This window comes from Heteronotia binoei, chromosome 5, assembly GCF_032191835.1.
Source record: "Heteronotia binoei isolate CCM8104 ecotype False Entrance Well chromosome 5, APGP_CSIRO_Hbin_v1, whole genome shotgun sequence".
Classification (NCBI taxonomy): domain Eukaryota; kingdom Metazoa; phylum Chordata; class Lepidosauria; order Squamata; family Gekkonidae; genus Heteronotia; species Heteronotia binoei.
The window spans coordinates 170,348,082-170,362,086 of record NC_083227.1 but is presented as its reverse complement, the minus strand read 5'-3'; the positions used below and the strand labels follow the sequence as shown (position 1 = coordinate 170,362,086).

The 14,005-nt window shown below is 46.5% G+C and overlaps 1 protein-coding gene across 1 annotated transcript in view; it reads left to right on the top strand.

Annotated features, from left to right (window-relative positions):
• The window catches only part of XAB2 (XPA binding protein 2), a 36,330-nt gene that overhangs the window by 5,871 nt on the left and 16,454 nt on the right, over positions 1 to 14,005 (top strand). The window contains exons 4-9 of the mRNA XM_060240718.1: positions 7,898 to 8,095; positions 8,726 to 8,860; positions 9,028 to 9,192; positions 11,816 to 11,960; positions 12,321 to 12,472; positions 13,325 to 13,444. Of these exons, the coding sequence (XP_060096701.1) occupies positions 7,898 to 8,095; positions 8,726 to 8,860; positions 9,028 to 9,192; positions 11,816 to 11,960; positions 12,321 to 12,472; positions 13,325 to 13,444 (915 nt within the window). The remainder of the gene's footprint in view (positions 1 to 7,897; positions 8,096 to 8,725; positions 8,861 to 9,027; positions 9,193 to 11,815; positions 11,961 to 12,320; positions 12,473 to 13,324; positions 13,445 to 14,005) is intronic.

The window sequence follows — 14,005 nt, the reverse complement described above, 5'->3', positions numbered from 1 at the left end:
GATGAAGAAATAGAGGGAATGCTTATTAAATTTGCAGCTGATGCTAAATTGCAACGGGTAGCAAGTACAGCAGAAGACTGTCAGAATACAGGATGATCTTGACAGACTGGAAAACTGGGCTAAAGCAAATAAAATGAATTTTAACAAAGATAAATGTAAAGTTCTACATTTAGGTAGGACAAACCAAAGACACTCATTATAGAATGGGTAGACTTGACTTGGTGTGAAAAGTATCTAGGGGTCTTAGTGGAGCATACACTGTCAGCAGTGTGATGTGGAAGCTTAAAAGGCCGATGTGGTTTTGGGCTGTATCAACAGAAGTAGTGTCCAGATCACACAACGTGATGTTATCACTTTACTCGTTAGACCTCACTTAGAGTATTGTGTTCAGTTTGGGGCACCACATTTTAAGAAGGATATGGACAAACTAGAATGTGTCCAAAGCAGGGCAACGGAGATGGTGAGGGGTCTGGAGACCAAGTCTTATGAGGAAACACTGAAGGAGCTGGGTATGTTAAGCCTGCAGAGGAGATGACTGAGAGGTGACATACCACCATCTTCAAGTACTTGAAGGGCTATCCTATAAAGCAGAGGTCCCCAAACCCCGGGCTATGGACCGCTACCATACCGCTACCATACCAGCCTGTCTGCAACCAGGCTGCGAAGCCTGGCAGCCCCTCTGCCGCCGCAACAGAGTTTAGCTCCGTTGCCTCCCTGCTGCCGCCTTCCTCTCTCCCCGGTGCTGCGATGCAGTGCAGCGTTCCATTGTCATCGTTGTTGCTCTCCCTTCCTCAGATCACGTCGAGTAGCGCCGAAACTGGGCCTTACCAGCTTCGATGTGGTCACGCCATCTAACACTTTGAAGTTCGCAAGAGAAACGGCTTCTCCCTCCTCCTTCCTGTAACCAGAAGAGAAGCCTTCTCTCACATGAACTTCAAAGTGTTAGATGGCGCTGCTGCATCAAAGCTGGTAAGGCCCAGTTTCAGTGCTGCTCGACGTGAACTGAGGGAGGATGACGATGATGGAGCGCCACGCTGCATTGCAGCACCAGGCAGAGAGGAAACACGGTGATGGGAGGGCGGACCTGAGCCTCGTCGCGCGGGGGGGGGGGGGGTCGACCGAGCTAAACTTCTTCAGTGGGTTGCCCGCTGCTGTGGAGGCGCTGCGAGCGGGGTGAGGCTGCGCAGCATGGGGGGTGGCAAGGCTGTGCAGCGCCATGGGGGGCCGAATTTGGTGCCCCCACCCTGCTGGCCCTGGGGCCACGGTGGGCGGGTTGGCCCTGGTGCTGGTCCCCGGTACCAAGAAGGTTGGGGACCACTGACATAGAGGATTGTGCAGTTGTTTTCTGTTGGCTCAGAAAATTGAACCAGAACCAACGGGTTGGAATTAAATCACAAGGGTTTTTAACTAAACATTAGGAAGAATTTCCTGACAGTTAAAGTGGTTCCTCAGTGGAAAAAGCTTCCTCGGGAGGTGGTGGGCTCTCCTTCTTTGGAGGTTTTTAAGCAGACTAGATGGCCATCTGACAGCAATGCAGATTCTGTGAACTTAGGCAGATCATGAGAAGGAAGGCAGGAAAAGTTGCATTTTGGCCCTTTTAAAGTGCCTAGGGAATGCTGTTTGCCACTTAAGTAGATCATGAAGAGAGTAGGATGAGTTGCATCATTGCTTAGTTCTCATGGCCCCTTCTTTCATGTCTTTTTGGGGTTTTTTGTTTTTGTTTTGCCATCTTCTGGGCATGGAGCAGGTGTCATTGGGTGTGTGTATCGGGTGATATTCGTGAGTTTTCTGCATTGTGTATGGGGTTCAACCAGATGACCCTGGAGGTCCTTTCCAATTTTATGATTCTACTGAAGAGCCAACCACATTAATCAAAGGGTGGTACATCTTCCTTACAAACAAGGACTGAAGGGTCTATGGGTTTGTTTTAAGATCTATGTAGAAAACCATTAAGAGAGAACTTAGCAGAGTTATAAATTTACTAGGAATAAGGCCCGTTATGAAAAAAAATACAATGCGCTCTAGAAAGAGGCTCTGAGCAAGTACCCCCTCCCCTTCTGTCTTCCCACCCATCCGAGTGAAGGCATTCACTTCCTCCCCCTCCCACCTCCAGGGAAGCTGGGAGTTGGAGTTGGGAGTAAGCAGTGAAGTGGCCAAGTTTGCAGATGACACTAAATTGTTCAGGGTGGTGAGAACCAGAGAGGATTGTGAGGCACTCCAAAGGGATCTGTTGAGGCTGGGCGAGTGGGCGTCAATGTGGCAGATGCTGTTCAATGTGGCCAAGTGCAAAGTAATGTACATTGGGGCCAAAAATCCTAACTATAAATACAAGTTGATGGGGTGTGAACTGGAGGAGACTGACCAAGAGAGAGATCTTGGGGTTGTGGTAAATAATTCACTGAAAATGTCGAGTCAGTGTGCGACTGCAATAAAAATGGCCAATACCATGCTGGAAATTATTTGGAAGGGAATTGAAAACAAATCAGTGAGTATCATAATGCCCCTGTATAAATCGATGGTGCGGTCTCATTTGGAGTACTGTGTAAAATTCTGATCACCACACCTCAAAAAAGATATTATAGCATCGGGAAAAGTGCAGAAAAGGGCAACTAGAATGATTAAAGGGTTGGAACACTTTCCCTATAATAATAATAATAATAATAATAAGTTTTTATTTATACCCCACCCTCCCCGCCAAGGCAGGCTCAGGGCAGCTTACAAAGCATGATATAATATCATGATATAACAATAAACAGATAATAAAATCAATCAACGGTATAAATACAATATATAAATTAATATTAAAATTAAGCTAAAAACAATACAATGGTGCTACAATCTCTTTTTGTCCAAGATAGCGTAATATTAGTTCTGGTTCCATCTTAAAAGGCTAATTGGAAGAGGGCCATTTTGCAGGCCCTATGGAATTGATTAAGATCCCGCAGGGCCCGCACCTCTTCCGGCAGCTGATTCCACCATTGGGGCGCTTTTATGGAGAAGGCCTGCTCCCTGGTTGTTTTTCGTTTGGCCTCCTTAGGCCCAGGGATTTCCAAAAGATTCTGTGAGCTGGAGCGCAGTGCTCTCTGGGGAACATAAGGAGAGAGGCGGTCCCTAAGGTAGGCAGGTCCTCGGCCATATAGGGCTTTAAAGGTGATAACCAGCACCTTGTAACGAACCCGGTATACGATTGGCAGCCAGTGCAGTTCCCGCAGCCTAGGCCGCACATGTTCCCACCGAGATAGTCCCACTAGTAGCCTGGCTGCTGCGTTCTGCACTAGCTGCAGTTTCCGAGTTTGGTACAGGGGCAGCCCCATGTAGAGGGCATTACAGTAGTCCAATCTCGAGGTGAAGAAAAGTTAAAACGCTTGGGGTTCTTTAGTTTGGAGAAACGTCGACTGCGGGGTGACATGATAGAGGTTTACAAGATTATGCATGGGATGGAGAAGGTAGTGAAAGAAGTACTTTCCTCCCTTTCTCACAATACGAGAATGCATGAACATTCAATGAAATTGCTGAGCAGTTGAGTTAGAACTGATAAAAGGAAGTCCTTCTTCACCCAAAGGATGATTAACACATGGAATTCACTGCCACAGGAGTTGGTGGCGGCTACAAGCATAAACAGCTCCAAGAGGGGATTGGATAAACATATAGAGCAGAGGTGCATCAGTGGCTGTTAGCCACAGAATATTGTTGGAACTCTGTCTGGGGCAGTGATGCTCTGTATTCTTGGTGCTTGAGGGGGCACAGTGGAGGGCTTCTAGTAATCCTCGCCCTACTGGTGGAACCTTTTTTGTGGGGGGCCACTGTTGGACTGGATGGGCCATTGGCCTGATCCAGCATAGCTTTTCTAATGTTCTTATGAGCTGAGCTCTGCCATTTGCAGTTGTAATTCTGAGTGATCTCCAGTCCTTGCCTGGAGATTGGCAACAGTGGTTCCCCAGGAGGAAATGGCTGGTTTGGAGGGTGGGGTCTATGGCATTGTACCTGTCTGAGGTCCTACCCTCTCCTGACTCCACCCTTCAAATCTCCAGGAATTTCCCAACTTGGAGTTGGCAACTTCTAAGTCACACTGTCATGGGGGGCTGCTGCTGAACAGGAACGAGCAGCCAGACCTAGTTAAGTTGTGCCAGTCAGAATAATAATTATGGGGGGGGAGGCAGCGCAGGGGGGCATGATGATGGTCACACAGATGCTGAAGGTCAGAATTCCTTTTGTTTGCAGTGCATTGTTGCCTCTTTTCCTGTCATATTCAGCCTTGCGGCCTTTAGCATCAGTGGGAGCTTTTGGCATGATCTGCTTTTTTCTGGAGGGGGGAATCTGGCCTTATTGTGTTATGGTATACCATAGAATATGCACCTCAAGGTAACCATTTTCTGTAGGGGAACTGATCTGACTTCAGCTTTCCCTCTCCCTGTGGCCTCTACCTAGGAAAAATACAGTCCTTCATGGTGGGGACCAAAGCAAGAGGGAGGTGACCTCAGCAGGGTATAATGACACAGAGTTTACCTTGCAAAGCAGCCATTTTCTCCAGTGGAGCTTATCTCTTCAATCTGAAGAGCAGTTGTAATTCTAAGTGATCTCCCGCCCTCACCAGGAGATTGGCAAGAATGGCTCCCCAGGAGGAAATGGCTGGTTTGGAGAGTGGAGACTATACCATTATACATTCCACCTCAAACCCACTCTCTCCAGGCTCCAGTCCTCAAATCTCTAGGAATTTGCCAACCTGAAGTTGGCAGCTGCTAAGTCACACTGGCTATAATAGCGGGGCTGCTGCTGGAGCAAGCAGCCAGGCCTAGTTAAGCTATGCCAGTTAGGTGGCATCCAGTTACCCAGAGCGTGCTCCCAGGCCTAGGGTAGCTAACCTCCAGACAACAGGTCTCTCTCCCCATCCTGGGAAGAATAACTGCTTTGGAGGGTGGACTCTATGGCATTCTGTTCAGCTGAGACCTCTCTCTTTACTGACAGAAGCAACCTTGGTTGCCTAGCAGTAGCCTCCGGCTAGCAGCTTCCGCAGTGGACCAATCCTCATCTGTCTTTGGGCAAGGCTGAGGGGTGGGGGTGGGGGATTGACAGAAAAGTGGCGACCACCATGCCTTCTGAGGAAATGCTCTGGGTGGGGCCAGGCCTTGCCGCATAGTTGCATTACCACATTCATTCCCTGTCACTTCACCATTTCCCCGCTGCTGCTGCCTACTTTCTCTTTCGAATGCCACAGAGTGGGTAGGCAACAGCAGGCAGGATTGAAGAGTGGACCCAGCCAGTGGCATGCAAGTTCTCATGATTAGCAGTTGATGGGCCAGTCACTGATGGAGTGCATACCACAGCCAATGGAATTGCCAGATTTGGCCAATTCCATTAGGGAATTATTATCTATGATCCATTTGAAAAAAATAGTAGAGATAAATTAATGTCTTTGAGAAAATAAAGAGAGGTAATCAAATGAAATTGATTGGCAGCAGGAGGGTCAGGACGAACTCACGAAAGTGCATCACAAGTACTTCATCAGAGCATATTTGTCTATTAAGGTCAATATTGTCTATTCCAGTCAGCAGCTGCTTTCCAGGCTCCCAAGTGAAAATCTTTCACATATTCTACAGCCTGATCTTTTTAGATCAAGATACCAGAAATTGAACCTGGGATATCTGCATGCAAAGCAGATGTTGTACCACTGGGCCACAACTGTTCCTCAAAAGCAAAAGGAAGTATTTCATGTAATGCATGAAAAGGAATTATTGGTTAACTAGAAATAAGGCCCATTGTGAGGGAAAATACAATGGGTTCTAGAGGAGACTCTAGGGGAGTGCCCCCCCTCGCTTTCTTTTCACCCACTCACTCAAGTGGAGGCATTCACTCCCTCCAATCTTGGTGTCTTCCCACCCACCCAACGCAGCCATTTTCTGTAAGGGAATTGATCTGACTTCAGCTCCCCCCCCCCTGCAGCCTCTACCTAGGAAAAGACATTCTTTCTCCACAGTGTGAACCAAGCAGCTTACATCATTCTCCTCTTCCCCTTTTGAGCTGCATAACAACCCTGTGAGGTGGGTTAGACTGAAGTCTGTGACAAGTCCAAAATAACAGTGTGGACCAAAGCAGTAGAGAAGTGTCTTCAGCAGGGTATAATGACAGAGTCCACCATTTTCTCCAGGGGAGCTGATGTCTGCCATATGTAGAGCAGTTGTAATTCTGAGTGATCTCCAGCCCTCACCTGGAGATTGGCAACAGTGGTTCCCCAGGAGGAAGTGGCTGCTTTGGAGGGTGGAGTCTATGGCATTGTACCAGTCTGAGGTCCCATCCCTCCTCAAACCCCACTGTCTCCAAGCTCCACTCCTCAAATATCCAGGAATTTCCCAACTAGGAATTGGCAACCCTATCTCCCTCCCAGCAGCAGTAGCAAGCAGCCATGTGTAGGGCAGCCAATTTCCAGGTGGAGCCTGAAGATCTTTTGGTATCACAGCTGAACTACAGACAACAGCTCTCTCCCCCTGGAGAAAGTAACTGCTTTGGAGAGTGGGCTCTGTGACATTATATTCACTTCCCTCCCCAAACTCTGGTTTCTGTATACTCTATCACAAAATCTCCAGGAATTTCCCACCAACCTGGAACTGACAGCCCTAGTCAGGACTGGGCCCAATGAGTTCTCCCTCAAAGGCCAAAGGAGGCCTGGAAAGCCTCTGGCTTTCACTGAGAGAACCAAGCTTGGTTACTGACAGAAGCAAGGTCCATTGCCTAGCAACAGCTACTGCCTAGTAGCTTCCCCAGTGGTCCAATCCTCATCTGTCCTGGGTCAGGCAGTGAGCAGGGGAGAGGAGCATAGCTAGCGAGTGGCACAGGAGAGTGATTAATGATTAGCATGGGGGGGGGAGAGAGTGGGCCAATCACTAATGGAGTGCACATCACAGCCAGTGGGAAAGCGGGATTGAACCAGTTCCATTAGGAAATTGTTATCTATGGTGATGATGTGTTGGTGGCAACTATGCTAGGCAGCTTTTAAAATAAAGGTCTAGATCACTGGTGTCAAACATGAGGCCCAGGGACCAGATCAGGCTCCTGAGCAACTCACTGTTGTCTGCTTTCTTCTCCCTCTTTTGCTTCCTTCTGCATCACAACTTGCTTTGCCAGGCTTGCTCAATCACACAGGAGCTACAGAGCAAAGCTTCTCCCTTGGGGAGGAAGTGGAGAAGGGAGCTAGCTTTGCCAGGCTCTCTCAATCACACAGCAGAGTTAGAGCCAAGCCTCTCTTCCTTCTGTTGGCTGAGGCTCAACAAGCCAGTAAAGTAAAATTAGGTTGAGTGTGTGTGTTTGTCTGTATAAAGTTTATATATCTCCCCTACCTGGCATTACATTTTTTGACACACATGGCCCAGCTCAGCAAGGTCACATTTATGTCAGATCCAGCCCTCATGAGTTTGACACCCCTGGTCTAGATTTATTAATGGGGGATTCTTTGAGACAAAATAACTAAGCATGGAATCTTTATGAACCAGTGTGGTAAAGTTGTTAGAATGTTGCATTAGGAAGACCCAATTTCAAGATCCCTAGTGTGCCTGGAGGCTCATGGGATGGTCTTGGGCCAGTCGCACTGTCTTGACCTAACCTGTCTCAGAACATTTTTGTGAGGATAAAATGTGGAAGGAAAAACTATGTGTACTACTCTCAGTTTCTTGGAGTAAAAGTGAGGTAGAACTTTACTAGATAAACTGATATGTTCAAACACCATGTCATGCTTGATTACATACCATATTCTGGGGCAAAACAGCCATCTCCATCACAGCCTGGTTGTGAACCTGTCAGTAGCATCTGGAGGGCCATTGTTTGAAATAGAGCGCTGGGTTAGTGGACCTTTGGTCTGATCCCACAAGATGATTATTAACATACTTAATGTCCCATGTACCTTCAGATGCCTCGGATATGGTTAGATTATTGCCAGTTTCTCATGGATCAGTGTCGAATCACTCGCACACGCAGGACCTTTGACCGGGCACTCCGGGCTTTGCCCATTACACAACACCATCGCATCTGGCCACTCTACCTGAAGTTTGTGCGTCTGTATCCACTACCTGAGACAGCTGTACGGGTCTACCGCAGATACTTGAAGGTGAGTGGGTCACCTGGTCTCTAACTAATGTGTTTCTTACCTAGGAGCCGTGTAGGTGCTCACTCTAAAGCAGGTATTCTGAGCTTCATTCTGTTAGTGGCATCAAGTGGAAGAAGAGAAACTGTTTACAGTTGTGTATAGAACACTTAGATTGTTATTCAAATACTGCATTTGGTGGGGGCATTTTCTGGAAGGTGTTCTGAAGCTGGAAAAAGTTAAAAGAGAGGAAAATAAAATGCAGACGTGACCATGGAAAAATGATCACTGATGAACTGGGAGTAATCAGGAGCCACAAATTTCCCTAATTGTCCTTGATCTATTATGGGCTGTTGTCTAAGTACAATTCTATGCTCTTTAGACTGCAGTAGCACACATTAAATAATGCACTTTCAATCCACTTTCAAACTGGATTTTACTGTGTGAATTAGCAAAATCCAGTTGGAAAGTGCATTGAAAGTGGATTGAAAGAGCATTATTTAGTGTGTGTGATCGCAGCCTTAGTCTTCTATCCCAAATAGCAGTCAGCATCACTTGAGTAGCCTGTGTATATAGAAGAGTGGCCATTGTATTTACCCTTGGGGAGCCATGGGTTGCCATTTCCAGCTGCCACTGGATGTGTTTATGTTGCAGTTGAGCCCAGAGAATGCTGAGGAGTATATTGAGTACCTGTGCTCCATTGACCGTCTGGATGAGGCTGCCGTCCGCCTTGCAGCTGTGGTTAACGATGAATGCTTTGTCTCTAAGGAGGGGAAATCCAACTATCAGGTGAGGTTCATAGAGAATCTACCTAGTTCTACCCTGCAAAATGGTACGGAGGCTCCCTCTCCTGTTCTTCATCTAAACATGACTTCTGTAGGATCTGTGTACTTGTCAATTTTCTTGCTTCCCAGTGGCTTCAAGATCTTCCTGATACTTTGCATTCTCTATTGCAGCTGTGGCATGAGCTGTGTGATCTTATCTCTCAGAATCCAGACAAAGTCAAGTCTCTTAATGTGGGGGCCATTATCCGGGGTGGCCTGACCCGTTTCACAGACCAGCTGGGCAAGCTGTGGTGTTCCTTAGCAGACTATTACATTCGCAGTGGGCATTTTGAGAAGGTAGGCATATGGGACATGTATGGTTATATGCCAGGGCTCAGCTGAAGCTAGGTCCAAGTGACAGATTCACAAAAGCATAGAGATTAAATCCTTTAACTCCTGAGACATCTGCTCTGATCAAGAGTTTATGGGGGAAATTGCAGATAGGCAATTTTCAGCCCTCTGACAAAACAAAATCTTCAGTCCTCTGACAAAACAGAATGTGTGGCTTGTGGTATGTACATTCATCCCATTTACTGGCCCACCCAGTAAATAGGTTTTTCAGGGTTTTGTACTGATGCAACAAAATTAAAAGCTGTTTGACTAAAGACCTTTCACTGCATGAATGTGCATTATGGGAAGGTAGGCCCATGGGACACAAATGATTATATGCTAGGGGTTAGCTGAAGCTAGGTCCCAGTGACAAATCCACAAAATTTGCTCAAACTACTTTAATTTCAATTTGTTTCCATTCTTGGTTTTCTTCTGCCCACCTACACTTGTAAAACTGCTTTATTGATTTTCATACATATCAAGGAACAAATGGTAAACAAAATAACTTTCAGAATCCATTCTAACCCACAAAATCAAAAGGAAATGGAGAAGTGTAGAAGGTTGCCAGGCAGCCAGATAAAGAGAATAAAAAGCTAGTGAGCTAAGAGGAGACAAAGACTGAGGAAAGGCATTGGCAAGAGTGGAACTCTCTAATGCATAAGAGATGAGGATATATTGCTACTCAAAGAAAATATTGTATCCATGTGAATATCAGGGTCTCAGAGCATCCCTCTTGCTGTATGTCATCAAGCATGGAATACAGTCAGTTCATCACCTGAGTCTCTGCACTTTTCTGAGCCTGCTTAATTTTTCCGATTAAAGCCATCAGTCGAGCAACCTGCTTAGTTACAGTATTCCCAAATTACACAAGAGCATCTTAATTATGGGCTTCTTAGTCATGATGCTGCCGCAAGAAGCATAACAGCGTGCTCTTCAAGCTGCATTAAAACGCTGCTCAAGGGGTAGGAGAGTTACTCTCCCACTTTTCTGCAATGCTTGGTCAGAGCATCTTTGCTGATTTGCCATAAATAAACATCTTAGTGCTCTCTTGGTATGTTTGTATGAATAACAATGTTCAGTCTTCTTTCTGGGCCACCACACTTTTTTTTTTTTAAAAAAAAATGCTCTTTTGTTTTCTTGGATGGTGCATAAAGTCAGGAGAGAAATGGGAAGCATAACATGTAGATGCAAATGATGTTCAGGCTAAACTGTCTGGCTAGTCTTGACTTTAATTCCCCCAGATTGAGACTCAAGATTCTGTTTTAGCAAACATACTTTGCGTTTGATTGAAGGTTTTAGTTGATGATTTCCAGTGCTCTGAACATGGCTTTTAAATGGCTAGTCAAGGTCCCAGCCATTATAATGCAATTATCACATCAGGGTGAATTATAGGTGGTTGTTTAATAAGAACATAAGAGAAGCCATGTTGGATCAGGCCAATGGCCCATCCAGTCCAATACTCTGTCACACAGTGGCCAAAAATTTATTTATACACACACACACACACACACACACACACTGTGGCTAATAGCCACTGATGGACCTCTGCTCCATATTTTTATCTAACCCCCTCTTGAAGCTGTCTGTGCTTGTAGCCACCACCACCACCTCCTGTGGCAGTGAATTCCACATGTTAATCACCCTTTGGGTGAAGAAGTACTTCCTTCTATCCGTTTTAACCTGACTGCTCAGCCATTTCATCGAATGCCCACGAGTTCTTGTATGGTGAGAAAGGGAGAAAAGTACTTCTTTCTCTACTTTCTCCATCCCGTGCATAATCTTGTAAACCTCTATCATGTCACCCCGCAGTCGACGTTTCTCCAAGCTAAAGAGCCCCAAGCGTTTTAACCTTTCTTCATAGGGAAAGTGTTCCAACCCTTTAATAATTCTAGTTGCCCTTTTCTGCACTTTTTCCAATGCTATAATATCCTTTTTGAGGTGCAGTGATCAGAATTGCACACAGTATTCCAAATGAGACCGCACCATTGATTTATACAGGGGCATTATGATACTGGCTGATTTGTTTTCAATTCCCTTCCTAATAATTCCCAGCATGGCGTTGGCCTTTTTTATTGCAATCGCACACTATCTTGACATTTTCAGTGAGTTATCTACCACGACCCCAAGATCTCTCTCTTGGTCAATCTCTGCCAGTTCACACCCCATTAACTTGTATTTGTAGCTGGGATTCTTGGCCCCAATGTGCATTACTTTGCACTTGGCCACATTGAACCGCATCTGCCACGTTGACGCCCACTCACCCAGCCTCAACAGATCCCTTTGGAGTTCCTCACAATCCTCTCTGGTTCTCACCACCCTGAGCAATTTAGTGTCATCTGCAAACTTGGCCACTTTAACAGCCACTGTTTCTTAGTGCAGAAAGTTCATTATTTATTCCAAACAGATTCTCTCTCATGTTGCTGTTCCAGTGGCATAAAGGCAAGAGTGCAGAAGTGGCTTATGCTATCTTGAAAGACAAGTGCCTTTGAAAGACGCATGGGAGCTGATGGGTGGCTGGTGGCTAGAAGAGGCCACCTTTCCCCCCTTTGTGCACTGGAGCAGTTGCCGGTGATCCCTTTGTCTGTCTTAGGCTCGAGATGTGTATGAAGAAGCAATACAGACAGTGATGACAGTGCGAGATTTCACTCAGGTGTTTGACAGCTACGCCCAGTTTGAAGAAAGTATGATTGCTGCTAAGATGGAGACACAGTCTGAGATGGGCCGTGAGGAGGAAGGTAAGAGCTGTACGGCTGGTGGAAAGCATGTTCTTCTCCGGCTTTGTAGGAGACGGCTTTGTCAGACAACATCAGGGGAAGAATACTGCAGGGTTTCCCTAAAACCTTTACATTGTGGCAGATTTTGCTCACTGCAGTTTTGACTCTGCCAAAGCCTTATGTTAACAGGGAGCTTCTGTTCTGCTTTCTTTTGCCTTTTTATACTGGTTGTGGGCACCACGAGCCCTAATTCCCTTCCTTCGATTTGAGTGCTTTGGAGCTTGGCTAAATGATCACTAGAACATAGGGGTAAGAAGATAGAGATGACCTCTGGTTGCCTTCCTACACTGTCCCTTGCTTTCCTTCTTCATGGGGATATAGATGATGTCGACCTGGAACTGCGCCTGGCTCGTTTTGAGCAGCTCATCACACGTCGGCCTCTGCTTCTCAACAGTGTCCTGCTGCGCCAGAATCCTCACAACGTTCATGAGTGGCATAAGCGAGTGAAGCTGTACGAAGGCAAACCCCGGGAGGTAGGGAAGCGTCATGTCAGCAGAGCGGTTGCAGACTTGAGAAGCCAGCCAAGGCAACGGGTTATGCATGTGAAGTTCCCTTTTGACAAGTGCTGGATTATGGCATGGAATGTGGAATGTTCAGAGTTTGGAGCCGCCTTCTGAGAGCCGCTGTCTCCCCTCATTCCCAGGCCAGTGGAGATAGTTAATTATTTAGTGTGTGCTTGGAAAACAGGGGTGGCCAGCCTGCAACGCGGGAGCCGTGTGGGGCTCTTTCAGGTATATTGTGTGGCTTTCAAAGCCCCCACCACCCTGTTGGCTGGTTTGGAGAAGGCAGTTCTCTTTTTAAATCATTTCTCCAAGCCAAGCCAGCTGTCAGCTTGGAGAAGGCATTTAAAGTCAGTTGCTTTCTTTTCACCTCCCCCTCCCTCTGCCATCTATTTTTCTTCCTGCCCGCTTGCCTGCCCGCTCTCAGACATCTGACTTTCATGTCTTGTGGCTCTCAAACATCTGACGTTTATTCTATGTGGCTCTTACGTTAAGCGAGTTTGGCCACCCCTGTTGGAAAACATCGTACAGTTCTACTGGGATTCCATATTTCTGTGTGTGAGAGGCTGAATGCTTCTGTCTGTTAATAGGAACTCAGGCAGTACATTTTATTTTGGAATCTGTGCAGCTGGTCCACAAGGGTGCTTATGGATTACAGCTCTTATTAGTCCAGTTGATCTGCTAGCTTGAAGGCTGTCATGAGGGCCTAAACTGAAAATGTGGCGTGAAGAGGCTAGCTCAGGGGTGCGGATATACCCAGCTTCATACTGAGAAAGGGGAGAACCTTCTGATGCCTTCTCTGATTCTTCTCATCACCCTTTGCAGATCATCAATACTTATACAGAAGCTGTGCAGACTGTTGATCCCTTTAAAGCCACTGGAAAGACTCAGACCCTGTGGGTTGCTTTTGCCAAGTTCTACGAAGTTAATGAACAGATAGAAGATGTAAGTGATGCACTGGAGTGGGAAGCAAATGCTGCCTTACCTGTATCCTTAGAAAAGTTTGCTCCTTCACTTTAATGCTGCCTAGATCGAGAGTGAGCAGGATTTTGGCTGGGATATTGCCAGCTGCTTTGAAGTAGTAGATCCAGAAGGCTTCTGATGCTCCTCCACCAGTTTTGATGGGCTGGCTAAGAATGGGTGTGCCTGCACCATTTTCATTCTCTCTCACATCTGTAGTTCCCTGCCACACATCCTCTTTGCTCCCCTGCTTCCCAGGATTCATCAGCTGTGGAACCTCTCTGGCCAAGGAGAAAAGCTCACCACCAACCTGCTTTGGCTTTATCTAGCTGCTGCCTCCAGGAGCAGATAAACTGTTCCGTTGCAACAAGTCAGCAACCCAAGTTTTCTATACTTTGAGAAAACGAGGATTGATTTGTTTTTTTCCTGGAGCAGAAGCACTGTGGTGCTGCTGTTTGGTACAAAAAACCAAATTCCTGCTTGGTGGCAGGAGAGGGAAGGAATTGTGTGTGTGGGAGGGGGGGATGTATTTTTATGAAACCCTTC